Below are 25,520 nucleotides of genomic sequence, written 5' to 3'. Positions count from 1 at the left end.
AAGAGAGTGACTGCTTCCGTCTGAAAAATGACAATGCAGGAACCTTCTTGTGAAGTTCCTGTGGAATATTTATGCTTGTTCCCTGAAATTGACTCTACAAAATAAGAGCGGTGCAAGGTTGTTATGGTGAATCTATTTGATGTGGAGATATTTTAGTCCTTGATAGATACATGCGTAGTGCAAGTTCAAAAGTCGACTAATTTACACACCAGTAGTGCATGTGTACATAGCAGAAATATGAACCTATTCAGTCTGACTGACAAATATCTCAATTTATGTTTTTTAGGTGTCATTTACCACAAAATACTCACTTCTCAAATCTGTACATCTAATTTCAGAAGTCAAACTAAGCAAAAATAATATAACACTAAACCTATTAGGGATACCTAATTAATTTGGTTTTAACCCCTTCACTGCTGCGGCTATTCCGCCGCAGTGCTAAGGGGGCGGGGCGGAAGAGCGGCGGCGCATGCTGGTGACGGAACCGCTCCGTCACCAGCGTCGGTTGCGCTGTGCTTATGACGGAGCGGTTCTGTCACGGCCCCACCCGCTCAATAGAACGCTCAGCGCAGGCGCGGAATCCGCGCCGCGTAGGCGTGCCGGGCGGGCCGTGACGGAACCGCTCCGTCATCAGCACAGCGCGACCGCGGCTGATGACGGAGCGGTTCCGTCATCAGCAGGGGAGGGGTTAATTAAACATCGACATCTTGAAACAAAATAAGCAAAACTTGATAGGTACAGATTATTTGTCCAGAAATTCCTTGGTCTAGTGGAAACTGAATCCTGTTGTTTCCCCCACTATGTAAACCACTCAATGCATACTAACTTCACCTGAGAACAGTAGGAGAGCCTAGTAGAGCGTCCACATTCCATAAGTAAGACCTCAACTCCTGTTCTTGGCAACATATCTGGAATTTTTGATAAACTCTTCCTCAGACAGCCTGGATTAGTCGTGCTTTGTCAGTTGTGAGCGTTGCATAGATTTCAGCCTAGTCCTTACACGGCAGGCACAATATGTGAAAACATGCATATTGATTATATCTTCAATGTAGCTTTACAGGATTCATTTTTCCAAATTTGAAAAGAGCATACAAGACCTGTTCATGGGAATCTGACTTTCAGTGGTTCATTCTGGCTAATTACTACATTATAATTAAAGTATATGTCAAGGAGATTTTCCGAAGTTGGCTTAAGGCATCATGTCATCGCGTAGGAACAAGAGGAGAGGGCTGATCCTAAGGACAAGCTCTGTTGTGGTTGTGAATAGCATGAAATACCACTTATGAAACCTTGCAGAGACTCTGAAGTCTATCAGGCAACCAACAGAGAGAAGTATGTGTGGGATAAATTGGTCACTTTAACTTGTTTATCTTTCCCAGACTTCCATCCTAAGCCATTCAAACTGCTGCACATGGACATATGATCACCTTGAACTGTCATCAGCATACCTATTAATATTGAATCTAATGGACTGGATAATAAAAACCCATGTCCACATAAATGCTGATCAGGATTGAGGGCAATTCTGATTCATTAAAAACTGACCAACAGACAGCATGAAAGTAGTATGCATAAGTAGAAAAAGAGGTAGCCTAATAGTGAATATGAACGGGTACGGTAGCATCAATGGGCGCGTAGGAGAAATAAAATTGGGAGGCAGTCATAAGTGGTGTATTGTAGTCGGTTGAAAACATCAACAGTCCTGTTTGGATGTTCTTCATTTTGGAAGATGAGGACCGATTTTGAGCCATTGCCCTCATTATACCTGTTGAAGATAGTTTTTAGAGATACCCTAGTTTTGTCCTCAAATATTGTATTGTTTTGTAATTGCATTCAGCTTGTCATAGAAATGCAGATTTTGTACCGATGATGCTCTTCCATTTTTAAGAAATACTTAGAGGCCAGATGTCACAGTCATGTTCCCAGGTATCCTGAACATTGGTTAGTCAATGCAAGCTTGTCCCCAGGTATCCCACATATGCCACTCGATGCCATAATGGGCCTAGATAAGATCTATTAGATAGCAGTCAATCTCGTGTCCCCAGTTACATCTTATATGCCAATCAATGCAAAGAGCCCTTCTTTTCCTCTAAGCTGATCAAGGTATGTAGATATGGACTTAGGAATAGTGGGGGAGATTCACAAAAACATTTACGAGTATGGGAATTAGCACTTCAGGAGTACTCTTTTCTGTACTTTAACACCGTTCTTGATTTGCAACATTATGAGTGCTGTACCTAGAGCTCTGTTGAAAAGACAGCGATCTGTGCTAATAAATGCCAGTGCATTGAATACCAAGGCTGCGTAGTCCTGAATCCTCCACATACCTCTTTAATCCACTGCCAGATGCTCACTGCTCCTTTATCTCACTCTTTCAGGCTCCTGCTTTCTATCTTATTGACTTTTTTCCATCTTCTCTTCCTTCTTCTTTCCTGTTTGTGTGTGTTTCCTCTGTGTTGCTCTTGAGCAATGTCTGATAAGGAAAAGTAAGTGCTGGTGTGCCGCACTGGTAAACACCTGCTCAAATTAAGCACTGCTTTTACATACCATTTTGAATTGCCCCTGAAACAACCAACTCCCTATTAGTGCAGAGGGCCTTTCTATTTGTGTTAATGGTATATGAATAACCATGTGTTATATGAATTTTACTCCCATTTTAGACGTTTTGGGGGCAATTTCCATAGGAGTTTGTAAAAGAGAACTACAGGAGTATTACTTTACATATCCAAAATGCCTATAGCACTAGGTATCAAGAAATTAAATAAGAAACAAATCATTATTGTTAAATGTTGCTGTTTGGAGAAAGTTAGTTCTGTTATACTGTGCAGATCATACAAAAGCCATTGTCACATCATCATTAAGGAACTTGTTAGAGCTTACAATAATTACTTTATAAGTTCTTATTATTAAATTAACCGTCGCAACACAAATGAGACCAATAAAGCAGCACCAATACATTTCTTGCAACTACTGTTCTGTTTATTTTCCGCTAGTGTTTTGTCTCTAATACAACTGTTTTAATACTGATCATGTTTTATCTAGGTTGAATGGAATAATATACTGCCCATGGCATAAAATCAGAGACTTCAATGAATGAACAAATGAGAAATCTTAAAAGGCTGTAGGCAAAATGTGTTGACACTATAACATTTATTTCCCAGGTCTTAAGAAGTGGGAAGCAGAGCGTACTAATTTATATATTACTTAGACAGACAAAACAATATACAACAAAGTACACCACGTTTCAAATATCTCCTGACCATCTACAAATTGAGTGGGCGTTGTCACTGAAAGGCAAGATAGAAAGGGTTCAGTGGTGCATCTCCAAATAGTAATGCCGTGTCTATCTACAGAAGGGCAAAAGTAACCAGCGTCCTAATTTGCAATAGGGGCAAACTGTCTCTTTACATAGAGAGGCAAAAATGTGCCAGTTCTAGCTAGTAGATGCTTGAAAAGTAGGGTTCAGTCAACCTACATGTTCCTAACCAGACCACATTGATGATATGCTGTTGTGTAGGAAATTGCTTGAAAACAGTCGGGGGAAAGAAAATGTAGAGATGATCAGGCAGACGAGTTAGAGGGATGGTCCAGCAGCGAATAAAAGACCACACATGTGTTGTGTTTTCCATTAAGGAACAGAAGATTGAAAGGACCTTTGCTTATCCTGCTTAAGGGTGCAGGTGGGTGACACCAGGATTTATCTGGGGGACGTTTTTATTTATGGGGCACCCAAGAATTCATGGGCACTCGATACAATTGAAAATATCGGTGCTCAATCACTCTTTAAAGAAAGGGGTGAACTTGTAGTGAACAGTCACCACATCAAATCAGCAACCTGCAGTTGTTCCTTCAGTTTAGGAATGTTTTTATAAAAGGCAGATTGTATTTATTTGCCATGGCATTATATGCTGCCTTTTTCTAATCCAAAGATTAACTCTTTCATGGTATTTACAGTTAAAAGGGTACTTCTATTCTCTTTATGATGAACTGTTGGTATATATTTTTTCTTAATCATTGCAGGGAGTTAGCAAAAATTCAGCCAATTAGAAGAAAGTTGAACTTCATAGACCTTCTGGCTTCTCTTGACTAAATTATGCAACAGCCTCATTATTCTCATTAAAAATGCATAGTTTTTTGCCCAAGTAATGAGCGAACGGATTCTTTATCGGTGTCACTCAGCAGAAGGGAGGATAATTATGATTTATGGATAGGTAGGCTCTGAGCTATAAATAACTATCAGAAGCACATTCTTTTCCCTCCTATTCCATTTTCTTTCAGACTTCCACATGCAAGTTGCTTTTCTTTCTTTAATGTTTTTCGTGTGTTCCTAAAAGGCCTCTGTAAGCATCTCTTTGCGTGCACATGGGAAAGACTTGTTTGCAGATGGTAAGCATTCAGATTGGCAATTTGCATGTGTGACACCTTCACCTACAAGCAGAACAAACTTAAAAGTTTTCTTAACGTGATTTTCTAAAATGCATTCCAAACATCTGTTCCTAAAACCGCAGGTTCTGGTTCCAACATTAACACATACCTTTCAAGAGCAAAGGGAAGTGCTTAGCACGAATTCCCTGGGGTGGGTGAGACATGGGACAGAGGGGGCCGGGTCGGCCCTCTCCAAACATAAACACGACCTGCACGAAGATCGCTCGCTAATGCCAGTTAACATTTTTACAGAAAATTCTTGGCCAGCTCATGAATCTTTTTATTAAACTGTTAGGCTGAAATCGTTCCACCTGCTGCACACGTGTGTGTTTAAAAATAACCGGGTCTCTGGAGCCAGGCCAATTTGCAACAGATCCTGCGGGCTGAAAAGGTACAATGTCAACAAAACAACTTGATTTAGAATAATTGAACTCACTCTTAAACGTGTCTAAGTTTCCTTTTCTCTAATTCCCATTTCTGCCCGGTGTGACTGGAAGCTGAGAGCTTCCTCCATTGCAGCTGGGAAAATGATTATGAAGCAGAAGCGGGGCGATCTCAAATCAAAGCGAAATGTTCAGCCAAAAAGGTTTAGGAAGCGTCCCAGACACAACAAGGAACTTTGCTTTAGCTGATGCTGCGGTTTGGGGGTTTTCTGTACTTTTGCTGATCTCAGTGCAACCGTGCCACCCTGGACGGTAGAATAAACAATCTCTTATTTTCAGAAGCAGTCCCGCATCCTGTGACCTTTCAGATCCAGGATGTCAGGCACACCGGAGTGCAAGGTCAAGGCCGATGCGAGTTAGCGGGAGTGGAAAGCCACAACTTGGCACTTTTGGCCCCTGGAGCAGGATGTCGTGTGCAGCTGCACTTGAAGGCACTCTCCTTTCAACGTTAGGGGGCTGACCGGTAGTTGCCATGGGACCCTTGCATCATCACTTTGCTTCTGGGGACCTTCCTGTGATTATGGCTTCCTGCAGGCTGCAGTGGGTGTGGCATTCTGTTGAAGTCCTTCTGTTTCATCAGGCAGAATATTGTGGGATCTTATCCTACAGAGACTCTGCACCCCATAATGAGTGGCATAAGGAAACTTGAGGGCCCCCCTGCACAGTTCACGGAGGGGGGCCCCCACATTCCAGACTCAGGAGCTTTACGGCCAAGGGCCCCACTGCACGTACACAGTGCTGGAGGAGGCCCCTGGAACTCAGCGACCCCCACGCACCGTGGAGGGTGCGGGGGCTATTGTTACACCACTGCCCATAAGGGGGTCTGCTGTTAAATAGAAAGCATAATGACACCCTTTTCTTGACACTTCTTCTGTCTCAGAGGAAATAATACAAACAGTTGATTGCGACAGTGTCCAGTTTGCTTTCTGTTTATTAATTTGGCATTACAAACACTCAGAAAGAATATCGTTCCTGCCACTGCAACTCCAGGAAGATAGTAATAAATACCCTTTACAAGTTGAAACCACTTTAAGGCCTAGAGTACCTGGCAGATTTAAAAAAAAAGAAAGAGCAGAGAGGACCTTTTGCACCCCTCCACCCAACACCCCCGCGCCCCGAGCCATTGCTTTTTAGAAGAGCCATTCACATTTTGAATCACCCCATAGAACAGCATACATACTGCCTATTCTCAAAGGCATTTAGGTGTTACCCAAAGTAGCCCACTCTTGTAGTACTCTTTTATGTACACTAAAATGCCTTTGTAAATTAGCCCCCAAAAATCTAAAAGTGTAAATGAGCTCTAATACTCGCATAAGTTTCAAATACTTTAGTAGACATAGAAAGGGCTGTGCCTTCTTTGTACTTTTACTACCAGGGAGCTGGACGTTTCAGGGACAAGTCACGAAGGCATGTAACACATATGCAACAAAGAGTTTCTTTAGTACCTTTTCCTGTACTAATAAAGTGTTTTGTGAATCAGCCATATAGAGACGGCCAATGGGTCAACCCTTTTCAGATTCCAGCTTTTGCAAGGGCCATTTGCATTTTGAATCAGCCCACAGGACAGGTTTTTGGTGTTTGACGTGTCATCCTTTATGAGTTATGGCCTTTTTACTCTTTACATGTCCAAGTGCACATTGTGATTCAAAGGAGCCCATCTAAAGTTAACGCCAAGGCGCACCACACACTGTGCACATAGTTTGTGAGAAATTACCTGGATAGGTGTCTGATTACTCATAATGTATAACCTTATTTGTGAGCAAAATTATGTAACACCACATGTTCTAGCCATATCTTTCCCTATTGTCTGTAGTTTCTTAGATGTATCCACTTGCAAAAGCCCACATCCAAGGTGGCCTTTCAGCAGCAGTAAATAGATTTCACGGTGTCAGCTGTCAGAGAGGTTTTGGCACATATAGGCATAACAAATAAAGTGCATCTAGCCCTTTGTATTGCATCTTTTGAAGCATGCCCTCCTGCTAAATCCTCTGATTGTTTGTTGCTGTTCTCACCCTATTATGAAATTACCCTATTGCAGGGCAATGCCTTCAAATTTCAATCCCTACTTTGTCAAGATGAAATTTGTTAGCAATAGGAGGCTTGTCAAATTGTTGAGCTGGCCATACAGAAGCACATGGTGAACTGTAAGGAAAAGGAAGCATATTGAACTCTATCATTTTTCAGTAATTTTGTTGTGTTCGCTAAATTACTGTTTATTAGACAATCTTAAGGACTATGTATTGCTCGAACCTAGTTAAAATGGTTAGCTTCCTTCATGCAACAGTCCTGTCACAAATTGATTCTAGCAGAGGAAAGCAATTTGACCTTGATTGCTATGGTCAATTTCCTCCCTCGCTTAGCCAAATGCCGATCACCCCTTCCTAGGTGACAGTGTACCATGGATGAGTTATGGTGTTATTCCACGGTGACAATGTAATTAGACGCTGCTGCCTCAGAGCGTCATTCGTGCTCGTTCAGTCTTTACTGCAGGTCAGGCTCGCGGGATACTGGTTGTACAGAAAGGTTTAGCAGGGCTATTGTGAGCTATTGTGGAGTGAAATACCAGACATATATTGGGCATGGTGAAGACCCCGAGCAGGTCTAAAAAATGCTCAACGATTACTTGGTCAGTTTAAAAATCACATTCTATGGCAGTGTACATTACAAACCTGTAGAGCTTATACCATGTCCTCTTTCCTCTGCATACTTTCTGCACACTTAAGTTAGTTAGGCAATGACGTTTATGAACAGATTTCACTTCAATAAGTGCACTTAAGTAAGTGCATTCATTTAATAGCAACAAGAAACCTGTGTCACTAGATCAGAACAAAATGTGGTTTCTGTATAATATATTCGATTTGCAAATTTTTTATTGCAAGTGCCTGATTTAATCCGCAACGACAAATCATTTCAATATGCTTGACAAGAGCATGCGTGTAGCTACAGTTGTTGTAGCAGGTGCAGTGGCACCGGGAGCCAGAGCCCTGAGGAGCCCAATGAAACCCAATAATTGCTGTATTTTACTAACCTAACAACAGTCAAGGAGGCCATTTTCCTTGTATGCACCAGGGCTCATGGAATCCTTGCGCCCCTACTAGACAAGAAGAATCACTGAAATAAATTGGTAAAGGATATCTGAAGTGATATAAAGATCATCTTTATGAGTTTGAAAAAAAGAGTAATTTTGCATTTGGGAACATCTACGTTTTCCAGTTCTTCTAGGATTTTGAAACAGCACAAGTGTGGCAGGAAGTGCCTTGTGAAAATTCACAATATAAATATGTTGTCTTTTCACAAAGGATTATTAAGACTATTACTGACTTTTGCGAGTTTCACAAAAATGTAATGAAATCTTTACCTTAATCATTTACAGATGCAAATCGCACCATTTAATAGAGACACAACTTCTGCTACAACAGTCTCTAAGTGCCGAGCGAAAATATTCAGATTCATTTTACTTTGGTAACTTTGGAAGGTCAGTGGGTATAGGGTTTTAAGACATTGCTGACAGACCTCTCTAGCCCTTGTTCGAAGCAACATTTTCAAATTCTTGAATGTGCACATTGACTTTGAGGTCAGGTGTGCATGAACCACTGCACTGAGACATTCAAGCAGGCATATTTAAAAGAAAGATATAGGACAATGCATTGGAGACGTATTATGTTTTGAACCTTAACCATAGCTGGTTATGGTAAGAATATCCTTTCAAATAAAGGGCCTGCATTAGATCTTGGCTGGACTCCAGTCATCTCTCCACGGCAGAGTATCCAATTACTTCATCAATCTGACGGTATCCCGACCACAGTATTTATGTGTGTGCTGGCTGAACCGCCATCCACATTGAAAGACTGTTTCCCGAGGCTACTCCTCTTCTGGCAAATAGTACTCTATCACTGCCATATCTACAGGTTTTCGCCAAGCCTATTTAGATGTCTCTGTTGTGCTGGTGTCTTTCTAGCAGCCGTTTGCTGATGGAGTGAGTCCCTCAGGGCCGGACTGGCCATAGCGCGCACTGTGCATTTCCATGGTGGGCCACCAGGGTGGGGGCCAGTTTTGTGTCCCATAGGGGCTGTCTTTGTTACCGGGCCGTTTTTGCAGTATAGCTGCAATATCGGCCCTTGTAACAAAATCGGTCGAAACCGGCCCTGGCAAACAGCTCTGCTATACCCCCAAACCCACAGGGGGGGGGCGGCCGAGCACTTTGCCAGGCCCGCTTTAGGTTCCCAGTCCGGCCCTGGAGTCCCTGGTGAAGTGGAGCCTATATGTACTACTGATTTATGTGTCAATGCACATATATGTTGTGTTCGTTTCTAAAATATTAGTAGGTAATATGTTTTGCTCCTTTTCTTACATATTACATAGCACACAAACAACACCTACAACACACACACACTATTGAATGCACACCCACAGGCACCACAATCACCACAACAACATATATTTTTTTCAAGTGTCAATACAGGTATGTTCATTTTACCTTGATAAGTTGTAAAATGTACACTAATGTATTACACATAAAAAATACATGTAAGAGCAATGTAAAAATACACACGACTTAAGCAATTGTCTACAAATTATTCATGGTAAGACAAGTGTAAAAGAAACTCCAGGCGACAACTGAGTTGATTAGCATCGTGGTCATGTAGTAGCAGCAAAGGGAGAACCTGTACAATGGGGTTCAAGACAGAAATCAAAGTAGGAAACAGAAAAAACAGTCAGTTTCTACCTCATTTCCTTAGATTTCATGAACTCAAAGTAGGAGGTATCACTGCCACAGTTTCCTCTATAGAACAGCACATCATGATTGGCACAGCGGTAATCTTGGCTGGACTCCCGCCGACAGCCGTTTCTGCCTATGATGCCGTTGATGAGGGTGAAAATTCCTGGTGGAGTTGGCGGTACTCGGGAGGTCTTTCGACCATGGACCCACTAACATCTCAATAGAGCGGGCGGACTGCCAAAAAGTGACGGTGGGACCAAATCTGCCAAAATCAAAATCAGGCCCAAAGTTAGTAAAGATTTTTGTGATTATATAAATGTCATTGACAAAACCTGCAATACGGAACATTATGTGTTAAAATGTCAAAACATTTGAATCTGTTCAGTGTTCTCCTTGATTATGATCGTCAAACCTACCTTTTCTTTTAAGTTAGTGTTGTTTCACTTTGCATGTATATGTATATATATGTACTATATATACATATATCTCTATACATATATATATACATATATATACACACACACAATTGGTTGATAATTAATAACAGTTGAGACATTTAAAAGTATTGCGAGATCTAGAAACATGTACATCAGCAGTTATCATCAAGACCACGTACCCTCACGACAGTTTATATGAAGAAACACCATATGTGAAACACAATTGAATAAAATTAAATCACCGCTGCCATATTTGCAATAGTGTACATTAATTGCCATTTATGATGTCTATCTCCATTTTCCTCTCCTAGGGCACCTGCTTGGACTCTCCCATGACGACTCTGATTTTTGTAAAGAAAACTTTGGCTCCATGAAAGATAAACGTTTGATGTCTTCAGTGCTTACCAGCATCGATGCATCCAAGCCCTGGTCGAAATGCACAACAACAACAATTACCGAATTCATGGATGATGGCCATGGTATGCATGATTATTTTTCGCTCTGTAGAAGGGAATCATATGTCATATAATGCAGCTGTTGATTAGTATATACTCACTCAGTAGTTAATCATATCTCAAAGATGTGTTTCAGCTCTGGATACTTTAACAAAAGTTACAAAATGACCAATTATCTAAAAAACAATATGATTATATAGGTTAGGGCTGTCCACCATTGGTTCAAGATTGCCAAATCCATGCCAGGTTTACAGAATACCACAAAGGACACATTTTCAGGCAACATATCTAAATATATAACATTTCCATAGTCAGTGCTTATCCTGAGCATCACACATGGCCCCAACACTCACAATCCATCATTGGCTACCCAGATAATCATACAGTGGAGATGACCACTGCTTGCTTCCTGAAAAGAACTTCGTAATAATGTGCCAAAATCTATGCAAAATGCCATTCTGAAAAAAGAATTGACTTCGTTTTTCTGCCTTTGTGTTAAATGTTTCCATCAGTTTATATGCTGTGATTTGCATAATTTAGGGAAAAATTAAAATGTTAAATCTGAGTTTTGTTTAACGATGCTCACCAATGCAGAGCCTTTTTGAAAGGCATCATTCAAAAGAGAATAGAATCGGGCATAAGACTGTATTCAGTTTTGACATTTATATAGCTATAACCTAGCAAGGGAAATTTGAGATCTAGGTATTTGCTCTACATTGTGCTAAGGGAGCAGCCTTAAGCACTTTACATAAGATGTGTGAGCCAAAATGGATGACTAATATCACGTCAGCCACACTGATCAGTGGAGTGTAAAAGGCTGGCAGTTCTCCCTTAAATTACTATTACAGATTTCACTAGTAAGAAACCACTGTTGCCTCAGAAACTTACTTAAGAAAACCTCCCATAAATATAACCTCTATCACCAGGTTGAGCAAGCTGATAAAGGAAACTCACCTGTGTGCCCAGCTGTTACTTGCGAATTTCCCTATCTGCTCACACTGTCTCGTACCTCCAAATGGGAAAGAGTCATAATAAATATACATTTAGAAATACAGTTCTGGTCAACTAGTTTGCTCAGAGGACTCCCTTCATTTCATATACATTTTTCTTTCTTCCATTCTTTATATTTAAAAGGTTAGGCATGTAGCTCCCTAACCCTATTACATTTGCATCTGACCAGTGAAATCAATTGACCATACTTGTGCTAAATCACAGGCCTTTTGTCTGTGAATACTTATATATTATTCCTCCACATCCAGGAGTATATCATACCTACGCCTGTGGTAATTCACACCTACTCCCAGAAAAGACTTTGTGAATAGGGACCTTAATTTGCAATAGTGTTATATTGGAATACAAGTAAATCAACAGTATAGACACAAAAATGCGATCCAAACCTATTGTCACAAAAAGTGGTAGCGTTTTATCCAAGGACTATTGTTCTGAGTGTCAACACAAAAATAATTTACTCCAGATGGGAATTTCCATTCAGAGACCAAACAGTGAGCGTGGTCCTTTTTCGAATTTCATTTCATATTTGAAAACATATGATGAAAAATAAATAACGCGATGATGTGACCGAGTAAGAAAGATAGATTTAAATGTGATGTGTTAAAGAATAGAAACCCACTTCATTTGAGTTTGAAGCACTACAGAACTTACATTGCCGAAAGTTAACACACCTTGCTCTGTTTTTTTTTTTAAAAAGCTTACCTCTTCCATTGTAGTGCAGCAGGGGAAGGGTGCAGCCATTTATTTACCATGTAAAGCGACAGAGGCATGGGAGCTATTGTGGCTATCAACCAGCAGATCAGTATAAACCTCCCCAAGCATGACAAGGCTCTCTTTTGCTTTGTCTCATTCTTTAATCACTATATCTGCCCTCAATGACTTCCAAAGAATGAATGGGAGCACATTGTACACACTCTGTTGCACAGGACATCCATTCTCTTGATATTAATGACTTTCCATGTAGACTAAAAGTTTGCTGGAGTTAAGTGAACGTGCACTTCTCTTGTGGGTTAAATGAGTGCACTAGAATATTTAATCAGATACCCAAGCCACTTAACATTTCAATAATTGTGCCTGTTTGGAAGTTGTTAAAGAACTGGATCTTCCAGAATAGATCCTCCTAAATTGCTCCATTGGTTTGTACCGCTCTTACAGCGCTGAGATGCCTAATGGTAGCCAAGCGCTATACAAGTGCCGCAAAAAATAGAATAGAATGAAATAGAAAAATCAAACTACATTAAATGTGTCCTTGCTATCATCATGTCATCGATAACTCTTGCTATGTGAGAAAAAATGCAGTGAGATGTGACTGTGAGTAAGCAAAGGATGAAGTAAAAAACATGAATCAGCTAACTACACTGGATGACAAAGCTTCAAAGAGGAGTGGTACTAGGGATCAGGCAAGCCAGCCATCACACCATTCCACAATAGCTGAGCAATTTGGTGCATTAAATATGTACACACAACTAATACCCTACAATCACTGCCTTCAACATCCACAAGCTTTGTTTTTCTCAAAGCTGTATGCAGGAGACTGGACCCCGGGAATGCCTGGGTGTGTACATAAACAATTCCTGTGTTCTTGCTATTACGTTTCCAAGGATTGTTTATTCTTGAGCATTTGCGAAGAATGGGTAAGTGAGTTGTGCTCTTGATGCAACCTAAGACTCATGTAGTTAGGGGAATTGCAGCCTAAGGGGCTTATTTCTGGGATGTTGGCATGGGCAGCACAGCAAGGCACCCTGCTACACTGCCCTGCCCTCCACCAAAGTGAAAGGGCAGGAATGCACCGTATTTAAGCAATATGGTGCATTCCTGTCTTTTCTCCCTTGGCACCCTTTGGGCAGCCTAGCACTAACGTAGGCACCCCTGCACTGTGGTGCAAGAGTGTCTCCGTTGCATGCAGGATTGTTGTTGTGTAGTGAAGGGCACCTTCCTGCACATGAACCATCCTCTGAGGCATTTTCCTCTTTCCATGTTTGCTGCAGAGTACAGCAAACATAGAAAGATGAAAAAATGAGGAGCAGTAAACATATTTCCCCTCATTACACCAAACCTCTGGAGGCACATGGGTTTGCGCTTACCCAAGTTTGGATGATCTTGTAAATCTGGGGCAGCATCAAATTCCATGGGAGTTATGTGGGGTAACATGGAATGCCTCCCGGGTGATGAGTAAGGTGACACAGCGATTTGCACTGCTTTGCCTTACTCATGATTTATGAGGCCGCGCATAGCCACATAGGGTTGCTTTGCGTGGCTTCATAAATCAGATTGAGTGCCCTGTGTCACGCATGTACCACATTGCGTGGTGCAAAAGTGACACAGGGTGCTCATAAATAAGCCCCTAAATGACCTGAGTCTCAGTCTGTTTCCTTTGGGAAGAGTGGAGGCTTTCTAGTTTCTGGAAGTATTATATCTGTCGCCAGTGTAATGAATGTAGTCAGATTCTGTGTGTGAATTATTTCCCCAGGTTATGACACATGGAATTCTGAACTCTGTCCAGCTTCTGGTTATGCTCTCTGGGTTGGAAACTGTGTGGTATTGTGCTCTTATGGATAGTCCATTGGCTACAGGGTATAATTAAGGTTTACATATTCTTATAGCACCTTTTGAGAGGCGCCATACATTTACCTTCATTACACAAAGACCTTCTGAAACAAACTCCGTAAAGTTGTGAACTATCACAAATGGTGAGTTACAGTTTAACGGACTTTACTAAACTAGAAAAGCTGTACTAGCATTAGGGGGGGTCAGTGGGGTCTTTGCACTAGAGAAAGCATTTCATTTTTGAGCCTCATTGTTGATGTATGTTGGTCAAACACTAATAGCCCTCCTGATTTGAGGTCTGTAAGTGAGACTTAAGTGTCTACTGTTTGTTCACGCCACATGTTGTTGTGCGTAGCTCCTGGAAGACTGGTTGTTCTTGATTGTGAGCACATTTTGAGCAGTACACACAGGACACCCTTTTAACCGCATGCGCGCTAGCGGTTTTCCAGCTGCGCGCTGCGATTTTAAAAACCCCGCGTTACATGACGAGCTGGGCTCGTCATCCGCGTAGGGCACGTTACGCTCATGACGAGCTGGGCTCGTCATGAGCGCCGAAGGGGTTACAATGTTGGGTCTCACTTATGAGATTTTGGCACGGGCAGTGCCGCAAGGAATCGTCTGCTTCAAAAGGAAAGGGCAGTAATGTCTTGTATCTATGAGATAGTGCATTCATGTCCATTTCCCCTGTGGAGACGCACAATAAGCTGCTGTGGACTCATGCAGGCACCCTTGAGTCAAGGTGCGAGGTTGCCTGCATTATAGGGGTGTTTTTGTGCAGGAAGGCACACCTTCATGCACAAAAAAAATCACGACAGGTGTTTTCCTCTTTCTATGTGTGCTGCAGAACAAGGATATTTCTCCTCGTTGCACCTCCCTAACACCACCTCTGGGGTGACCTTAGAATCTGATGTATTCCCAGGTTTACAATTCCATGTAAATCTGGGAATGCTTCAGATTCCATGGGTGTTGCAGGGGAACACCAACAGAAATCCTCATGGATTGCCCCTTTATTTCAGTGTTCTGCATGAAAGGGGTACATATTTAGAAGGCCTTGAAAAGCCTGTAAAGTGGCTCTGCATGTCCTTCTAAATATGCTGCGGCACATTGCGCCACCGAAGCCTCAAAAAAGTGACGCTCCAGAGGCGCAAAAGTGCTACCAGGGGCCTCTTAATGATGCCCGATATGGTCATTAAATGGCAAATGTAGGATAGTTGAGTACATAAAAACAAACTTAAGCTGCAAAATAGGAAAGAGTGGGAGTTCTCTATGTTTAAATGAAAGCATCTTAGTCTATTAAAATTCACTCTGATAAACAAAATGTGCTAGATGTTACTTTGCACCACTTTTTAGAGTCCGCTGTGCATCCTCTGTGGTGCCTGTGATATATTTAAGTGTTAAGAGGATACCTGTTGTTTAAATAATCTCTAAAACAAAATGTTCAGATCACAATCCCACGGGTTAGAGAGTGTATTACATACAACATTTTAATACTAGCATTTGTATTCATTCATGTTATTCGTGTTTAAAATCACTGCACTTACATTTAACTAGTTTGTGCCATAAATTCGGGGATTAGTTCGCTAAGGCCAACTTTATTATTCAGTCATTAATAGGAGACACAGCCATGCTGTCATCCTGACACATTTTATGCAGCCCAAATGGCGCTTGCATTGCAAGGATTGGGATGAACACTGGACAAGTCTGGCTGCACCAGGAGAGTCCAGGGGGTAGATTGGCCTTGTTGCTTGAAATAAGTCACTGGAATTTTTGTGCACATATCCCTCGTTCTTTACTCCGTCTATTCCGAGGTCTTGTATTAAAACATTTTTAAAAGCATTTTCCTCCAATGCAGTTTCCTGTAATATAAATAGCACATCCTGTACATCAGAAAAAAGCTCATCTCTGTACATGGAAAGAAAGAACAGCACACTAAGAAGTGTAAAAACAAGTTAAGCTGCCAAGGAGATCTAACTTTAAATTGCAGAAGCTGTACAATCAAGCTGTACAGGAGTGTTCAAAGACATTACATGACATTTAGCAAAACTGAGATAGTGTTCTGCAGAGTACTGGACGAGGGCTTCAGACTTTCAGAGGTGAGACTGAAAACTGTCAAGCCACATCCTGCACCACCCAGAGTGTTTCTGCTACTTTTATTTCGGTTAAAACGTAGGCAATTGCATATCACTTTGTACTGTAGAGTAGAGGCTTGCACTGAAGGATTGCAACACCGCATTTTGTGTAGATGTGGATTTCATGTCTCTGCAGTGCTTAATTGGAGACAGGGGTTTCCTGTGCTCAGATCCAGCACTTAATCATTAACACCAGCACTCTTTATGAGCACCAGTTAAGGACACATTCCTTTACAGGGAGATTAAGGGCCCACATGCATCAAGGTAAATTGCATTCGCAAACGGTGCGAATCACATTTTTCGGCCGTTTCCGAATGCAATTTCCTGGTTTGGGATGCACCAACCTTTTTCAGAAATTGGCAAATTAAGAAATTGCACAATTGCAATTTCTGAAATTGCAAATGCATTTAAGGAATCTCAATTTGAGATTCCTTAAATGCAATTCATCATACTTTTAGAAATTGCGAATTCGCAAATTAGAAATGCAAATTACCATGAAGTTGACCTTCATGGTAATTTTCGAAAATGTAGAAAAATGCTTTTAAATGCATTTTTCATTGTTACATGTTACACACACACATGCCCTTGGGGCATGTGTGTGTGTAAGATGTATCCAAAATCAAATTTCAGGGCTGCAAAAGGGTGTCATTTGGACACCCCTGCACCCTTGAAATTGCATTCTCAATTTGCGAATTCACAATGATGAATTGCAAATTGAGAATGCCCTCCCATTCATTCCTATGGGCCTCTAGGCCCATAGGAATGAATGGGTAGAAATTCCTTAATTGCGATTCTCAATTAGAGAATCGCAAATAAGGAATTTTAAGAAATCACACTTTTTTTGCGAATTTCTTAATGAATTGCATTTTGCAATTACTTAATTGTGATTCCTTAATTTTCGCAATTAAGGAATCGCAAAATGGAAAAATGATGATGTGGGGGTAAGTGATTTGGCCAGAATCACAGCATTTTGTGCCGACGCTGAGACTTGAACCTGTCCCCACAGCTCTAAAGTCGACAGCTCCAGCCATTATGATACATCCTCTCCCCACTTTCATGGTTCATAGTTGGTTCTGTTTTAGGTGGCGCTAACAGGAGAAATGGGCTGGTGCAAGCTACTCGTGAGAGCCCCAGCAGCTATCTTTTTTCAAAATAACCACTGCGTCTGGTGATAGAGATAGGCATGCCAATAATACTGATGACCTTATTCACCCTGTCACATTTAAGTTGGCCATTTCTACCTCCAGTAGGTGAGCCTCTTTGAGCAGAGTGATGCCAAATTGTTTGCCATTCAAGTAAGTCAGGATCTTCTTTAGCTTCACAGAGTGAGCTAACCCATCAATGTTCAGTGAGAGGACAGTCAGTGTATCAGTGCAGACTGGTGTGGAGATAGTCTTGTGAACTGTGCGTAATGGTATTGGGGTGATACAATGGCACTTCTCATCCTGTATCTTTGGGTACTTGGGCTTCAGCATGGGAGGGCATCTGAGGTTGAAAGGATATCCTTAGCTGTGGCTGTGAGGGGCTTGGGAAGTAATGGAAGGGGAGTTGTGGCGGGGGTGAGAAGAGTTCAGGGGATGATCCCTACTTGATTTGGTGGTCTACTTTTACTGTAACCTGTGAACTGTTTGCCCATTCATACGACTGACCAGGTGAGGTCTATGAAACTCAATGAGAAGTAGTCTCAGGGGCGGCAGGAGGGACTTGGCACCTACCCTATCCTCAATGCCCAGACAGATGGCTATGGAGTGACCAAGGCTTCGGAGGCAGATAAGTGTGGCCATGAATGGGTGGCATGGGCGTATAGATAGTGCAGCAATGTCTAGTTTCATGGCACTCTGATGCCCGCAAGGGTCATGTTGGTGCTATATAAAACGTTATAAATAAATAAATATGTAGTTCATGCAGTGGAAGAGACAGAGTGATGGAAGATTCCCACCCATTAATAACCATTGTGTACTTGAGTCCAGCATGTACATAATAGAAAATAAACATGCAAATTCAATAGAGCCCTATAAACAGAGAACATGCTATCACAGTACCAGAAATTAACTGGAAACACAATAGTTCCGAACTGAACTTCTACAGCATGTTAATTATTGCTAAACTATGTACAGACATGTTCAAGGTCAAACACAAGTCAAAGACACATCTGCATGCTTAGTGCTACATCCCATTCCGAAGCAGCAGTTGTGGGAGCTTGGTCCCTTCCCGAGTCAGCAGCTTTGGTTGGAGCAAGTGGCATCATTTTTATACCGCTGTGAACTTCATAGGTGACTTATCTCGGCTGGGGTGAGAGTCCTCTTAATTCTGGGGGTTGTGTATATGCTGTGTATCTGTTGTGGCATCAGCAGTGGGCACTTCCATATAGGAGAAAGCATCTAGGAATCTCTTGGGATCCTCCGGATCGTCATATTCTCATATTCGCTGTCTGTGGTGATAATCACTGTAGCAGGATCCAGCAGGTCAAATTTAAGGTTTCAGTATTCTAAATATGGAAGTAGCACTCTCCTTACGTTAGTATTAAGCAAGTAGTCTGCCAAGACATTCATCATGAAGCGATTGAGACAGAAAAGGCTGCTGTTTTTCCATGCCACCTGCAGTATTGCACCTCCAACTCAATGCCTATGAAATCAAACCATTACAGGGTGGGACACACTGTCCCTGTTTGGGCCCTTTGGATCTCCAGTGGTTCCTAAAAGTTATTGCCCAGACTCCAGGGAATGAAAGATGTCATGTGGGTCACCATTTCTTCCTCTTCTGCTTCTGCTGGGATGCTGTAAATTCACACATTATGCTTGGAGCGGTTATTCAAGTCTGTCAACTTGAGTCACAGGAACCAAATCTCCTGGCTTCAATCTGAAGCAGAGACCGGTTTCTTTTTCACTTCCACCAGTCTTTGTACGGCAGTGTCCAGATTTGTGAAGAGTGTATGGTTCTTCATCATTCCATTTTACTTCATCCAACATATCAGTGACTTTGGGCTTTCCGACTTTAGGCTCCTCTTTCCCCATGGAAGGGCTGATGTTTGAGATCTCCTTCATTTAGGTGTCTAATGTAGCTTCAGGGGCTTTGGACATTGTTCCTTGTGACTAGTGTTTCTCATCTTTGTAGCCTTGGAGAACAACAGCTGGCTCACCAGTGTAGGCACATACATATGGGCTATGAGCTAAGGGTACCAATAATATCAAAATATTCCAGTGTATTTATGCGGCAGTATCATGCCTTCACCCGTTGAGAGTATGGTGCTGTGTATATTTAGAAGTAACTGCATGTAAAAGTTCAAGGAGTGGTTGCAGTAGCCTGGTGTGGACAGAAATCATCGGGAGTGGCCTCTGCTTGTTGAGGAAGAGGTTGTCATCAAAGAGAAGTAGGAGGGTGTACAGGTAGCAGGACAATGCTGACAGGCGGCCTGGAGCTTGCCAGGGTGTCTAAAGTAGTGCCGTATGTCTTCAGTATTCTCCTGTTGTGTAGCGATGTGCCCAGGGGTGCAATTGTCAGTCTCCTCTTTATCTAGTTCAGGAAAGTAAAATCACAATGGCCTCTTCACTCCTGGTTGTACTGGTCAACAATTCCAGTTGAGGGCATAGGAGTGGGCATTTAAATGTGAATTTAAGTGAATTTCATGTGACCTAAGCCTCAATCGGCAATCACTATGTGGTATGTCAGACCCACTTCACCTTCCGCCACAGAATGGGGTGACGTTAATGTGCAATCTAATATGGAGATGAGAGGGATGTTATTGAGGATTGCTCCCTCTCCCTAAACGTAATCTGCCTGTACTACCAAGTGTGCAGATGACATGACAGTGAGGAAGACACCGGTGTTCATTGGGTGCTGTTCAATGACCCCACTGCAGCCAGTGCAACCACCACAGCAGACTACCACAAGGTCCAGTATCCTGCGTCGCAGTTCCAGGCAGATGTATATGGCTGACAACCCCCTCAAGCACAGTAGACAGACTGTGGTCACTGATACCGGAGTCCAGATGAAACGCTCTGTTGAAAAGTTGCATAGTTAGCCCCTCTCGACGAGTTCGGCTGTCAACGGATGGGATAGGAGACTAAGAGAGCCAGGGAGCATTATGTGGTCATCAGCACTCCAGGGCACGGGCAAGTGCAGCAGGAAGCTGTTTCATCCTCAATCCAGAACAGTGCTGTCATTCATTGTAGGTCTGGACCCCAGGAGAAAAGGTTTGACCCATATACTTTTCACCCTCAGTGAAGGAGGGTCCTTCCTAACTAGCACAGACTCTGCTCTTACTCTAGAAGTTTCACCTTTGAAAACCTAGTTTTGTGTTTGGCAGTCTAGAATTAAGTGGTTTAAGAACAGTTAAGTTGAATAGTTGCTGATTATATTTCCTCATCCACTGGTAGATTGCCGTATCAATTAGGGATGACTTGTATCACAGTTAAAGCAAAGACAATACATGTTAAGTTACACATTAAACACATTTCAACTAGTAGCTACTATCACACTGAGAGCCTGTGTACGTTTTTTTAACCATTTTGTACTGCAGTCCAACATGGCTGAAGAGTTTATACTCGCGCTGCAAATTAATTATATAAATAAACAAGCACAGCCCAAAGTGAAAGCGGACTGCACTACAAATAAACGTGTGGCGTGCCTGGCTCTTGCCCCGCCTGTGCCCCTCACGCAGAAGAAAACAGCAAATTAATTAAATAACCAAGCGAGGCCGCTAAAGGGGGCGGACCGTGCTGCAAATTAATTAAATAAACAAGCGCAGCCGCAAAAGTGAAAGTGTCCCACACTGCACATAAAAAATAAAAAATAAATAGTGCTCTTAGCCGTGATAAAGCAGACCGTGTAGCATGACCAGTAAAAAGTCCAGTCCTTATGGGCGGTAAGAAATGGAGACAAGTACCAAGGAGGGACTAAAAAGCCTATTTACCAAACAGAAGCCAGCATTTAGGAAGGACAATGACACAAAGCCAATGTTAGACTAATGTTCTGATTTGTTACCTTTGCCTCAAATTGTAAAGCGCTCTCATATCTTTCGGGATCAAGTTCGCGCTATATAAAACTTTATAAATAAAATAAATGAGACACAAGTGGTTTCAAACACAGTTGAGAAAAGTACTGAGCTGTATAATGATTACATCGGCAGGCAGACCTCCACAATTTGTGAGCCCCAGTGTTAAACTTTTTAAAAGTATTGCAACTCACAGGCCACTTGCTTGTACAAATATAATCACTCCTAAGTGAAAGGTAAATAGCAAAGTTCCAGTTTCGTGACTGGTGAGTCTTTTAAATAAATTGAACAATGATACAGCTAACAAACCAGTCAATCCACTCTAATATTAGTGATGACAGACTGTTCTTATAGACTTTGTAGAGGGTTGAGTGAGGAACACTGCATAAAAGTATTTATCCCTTTTTTGTACACTGGCGTAACTTTATTTGTGATCGTTCGGAAAACCCAAGCCTGCAGTAAGCACACTGGCGTTCACTCTACCGTGAACAGTGCTTCCATCATAATGAGAGCAGTTCCTTTATAGACTATGTGAAGCAACTTGACCTCCCTCTGTACACTGTTCCATGAACAACGAAAATGCATTTTGATCTTTAAATACCATGGTCTATTCACTTCTTACAATAGGTACAAACCTTTTTGTTACACATTGTAATTCTGTTATTGATGTTAGTCGGTCACCTGTGTTGATCAAAGCACTTAATAGCACAGATATTTTAACAATATAAATCGCTTCATTTATCATTGTGTTTTGTGGGCTTGCAGTAAATTTAGTTGAAGTAAAAGACGTCAAAGTATACAAACTGGGGCCCAAAAATGTTTGTTTACTTTAAAATGTAAATAACTAAAAATCAACTTACAGTTTAGTAGCTACAATTTATAGGTTTGTCATTAATTAGACCTAAATTAAAGGCATGTCTGCTTTCAGTGAGCCCTCTTTATCCTCTGGTCTGTTAAATGTTTCATTCATTTTACTTCCCCCAACCGCAGAATACAGCATAAAGGAATGGGTCAGTTCCCTTCAGCCATTGGCTCCCCTCACAGTGAGTGACATGAATCCGCGGATGCACAAAGTGCATATCTCCTACAAGTGTTGTACACTTCTTTGCTATGAACTAGTGGGCCAATGTGTCATTTTTTTAAAGAAAGATTTATTTTCCCTTTTTCAATTTTTTTTCATTTGTGTCTCGACTTCTATCTTTAAGTGGACTTTAATGCTATTCCGAGATGACCTCCCATGCATGCCTATGTGAGCACACACTCAGGTGGCCATCTTTGGGTAGTTTATGTTACACTTAATAAAACATTTTTTTAACATTTGCACTAGACGTGTGTATACACACACAGGTCACCATCATTGAATAGTGTTTTTTATAAAATGTATATATTGTGATGGTTTTTATTTCACCTTATAACAGAACACATTTCAAGATGTCTCTTTCATGTGTGTGCGTGCATGTGCACACAAAGGCAACCATCTTAGATTTTTTTTGCCAAAGTCTCATAGAGACTATTAACAGGACAACACCCATATGTTTGCAGACAGGTGCATACACAAGCACCCATATTTAAATGTGTTTTTCTTACTTTAATTAAAACCATTTAAAGAAAAAAATGGCAAAGCCCATCTCTGCAGAATTGTGTTCCCTAACTCCCAACAAAAGGCTACAATATTGTAGGTAAGAGGGGTAGGAGGCATCAGAACCGTCACTTTAAAAATACATGACGGGGTAGCATATCACAAAACAAAAATAGCTGCGAAATGAACTACACTTGCAGTGTGTTTGAGCACAGCTAAGGAAGTTACAAATAACTTTTGGTTTCATTGATGAAATTTATAGCTGGTAACAGGAACGCAGACAAACGTTTGGATGGTAAGACTAGTTGGGATGAGCAAAGGAGTGGGTGGGTGGGAAGGGAGGGAGCATTTGTCTTTAATACACACAGTGGTGAGTGTGGTTGGTTTGGGGATGGAGAAGAAATGTAGGAGGGGCTATGTTACAGGGGCAGTGTATAGAGTTGGGAGTGTGAAAGAAGGGGGCGGAAGAAAACAATGGGGAACCGGAAAAGATCCTGTATGGGGAGTAATAGGGTTACATCCATGAAAGAAAAGCACATAAAAATTAAACGCCATACCAGATGCTGTTTTTAGATGGCACTAATAGTTAGAAAAGTTAAAGCACCTGAACTGTCAAACAAAAGAGCATTAATGTACCTTCATCAAACAGATTTAAGGGGTATTGTGAATCCCCTTTGGGTTCTATCCTCAGAGCCCCAATGTTATTTTGAGGGTCCCATATTCTCCATGATAACTTTATCCTGCTGGAAAATTCAGCTTTCAAATTCTTTCTAATGTTGCTATATTTAAAAATAGGAAAGTGGTAGGCCTTCCTTAAAAACATTACTTCATACTACAAACTCTTAACACAGTCTTTGAGTTTACAGCAGTATAACCACTTTGTTGATACCCAAGGGTACATGTAAATCTGTGAATGTGGAAAGCGTCCTCTCTCACATTTATTTATACATTGCAATGTGCTCATTGAGGAAGGTGCCTGAATGAAGCATAACATTATTAGTAAATGTTGAAAAGTACAGGGGTGTTTACAGGGAGGTGGATTTGGTTATTTTGCCTCTGACATACAGGGAGAGGCAGTGGCAGAGAGAAAGGAAAGATAAATCTAGCAAACTGGAATTTACAGGGACGTTCCTAGTGAAAAAGCGAGTGTGTGTGTGTGTCTGTGTTTGTGTATGTGTGTGTGCGTGCATGAGTGTGGGGGTTCTATAATGCTGAAAAAAAAACAATCTCAGAAACATCACCAAGTTGTCCTGTGACTGAAACAAAGATGAGCCTGAATCAGTCAGAAATATTGTAAGGAAAATTTACATCAATATTTTACAATTTATTATTTGTGATTTACTTATTAATCCTGTGTTTTACCTCATAATACAAAGTGTTATTCATTTTAAAGCAATTAATGTGTAGTGAGTATGACTATCTAGCCACTGTTAATACATTTTTTAATCTGTATCCTTCATGTGAAGCAACATACTGTGATTACAATTGTGACTGCTGTTACAGGCTTCTGCTTGCTTGATCAGCCCAGGAAACAGATCTTGGGTCCAGAGGAACTTCCAGGACAAAGCTATGATGCTGTTCGTCAATGCAAGCTAGCCTTTGGCCCAGAATATACTGTGTGTCCTGCTATGGATGTTTGCGCCCACTTGTGGTGTGCTGTCGTTCGCCAGGGTCAGATGCTGTGTTTGACCAAGAGGTTACCTGCTGTTGAAGGGACGCCTTGTGGAAAGGGAAGGATCTGTCTGCATGGAAAGTGTGTCGACAAAACAAAGAAAAAATTCTACACGGTATGTTATGGTTGGATATTTCACATTGCCTTTTTAGAGGCTGTCCTAAACCTTTTTTCTAAAGTCACTGTTCTTTTTCTATTGTCATATGCATTCTTCTATAGAACTACATTTTGACTGTGATAACACAAGATAACGCAAATGAGCTCTCTGATTGATTCCTATCTATCTCTTAGCTATAATCAATAATATGTAGTGTTTCTCATGTGGGTGGGCAGGCGTGAGGGGTAACGGGGTGGGTGATTCATGGGGGTGATTGCGGGAAAATAAATGAAACGTACCTTTCCACAGGGTCCCACCTCTTCTCAGCTCCTACTCTCCTGCCTCCAACAGGAATAGGAAGAAGGCAGCCAGGCTCCCTCCCCAAAGCCTATCACAATGCTGCAAGCAGCGTTGTAATTGGTCCGAACACCGCCCGGCCAGGGGCTAATGGGGTGGGCGTGTTCTCTAAGTAGGCTGCAATGCCAGCAGGATCCCAACCTCCATATTATGAGTTGACCACTGGGCTGGCGGTGTTGTGTCAGTGATGGCACGTTGGTGGCATGCTTTGACTCATAGAGAGTCGTAGCATGTGCCTCCGCAGTGACAGCGCTGCTTGCACATTGGTGCACTGTGTACCATGCACTATGTCATGCATGGCACACAGTGCATGCATGACAGTGCAAGCAGAGGGGGAAAAACATGCGACCCCAAATTCCCCCCATGGACTAAAATGCCCTGGGACTCTGTTAGGAGTCCCTTTCCCTACCTTTCCGCCAACCTTTTCATGGTACGTTCACGCTGTGAAAAGCTGAACATAGACCACCACTTTCCCTACTGCTGCCCCTTCGGGATCCAGGAACTTGGCAGTGGCAGCAGTCTTGTGTTGGGCTGGTGCTGGTCCACACTCGGTATTGGGCGGTCGGACCACCAAGGTTGCAGGCGTCAGACCGCCATACTCAGAATAAGGCACTGAGTCTGATTTACCAAAGGTATTTACTCACCTATGCAGCAC

At 41.8% G+C, this 25,520-nt stretch overlaps 1 protein-coding gene across 1 annotated transcript in view; it reads left to right on the top strand.

Moving 5' to 3' along the window:
* The window catches only part of ADAMTS5 (ADAM metallopeptidase with thrombospondin type 1 motif 5), an 84,833-nt gene that overhangs the window by 33,092 nt on the left and 26,221 nt on the right, over positions 1-25,520 (top strand). The window contains exons 3-4 of the mRNA XM_078658378.1: positions 10,337-10,504; positions 24,243-24,526. Coding sequence (XP_078514504.1) covers positions 10,337-10,504; positions 24,243-24,526 — 452 coding nt within the window. The remainder of the gene's footprint in view (positions 1-10,336; positions 10,505-24,242; positions 24,527-25,520) is intronic.

Source organism: Lissotriton helveticus, chromosome 8 (assembly GCF_964261635.1).
Source record: "Lissotriton helveticus chromosome 8, aLisHel1.1, whole genome shotgun sequence".
Lineage (NCBI taxonomy): Eukaryota > Metazoa > Chordata > Amphibia > Caudata > Salamandridae > Lissotriton > Lissotriton helveticus.
This window is presented reverse-complemented; position numbering and strand designations above follow the sequence as displayed.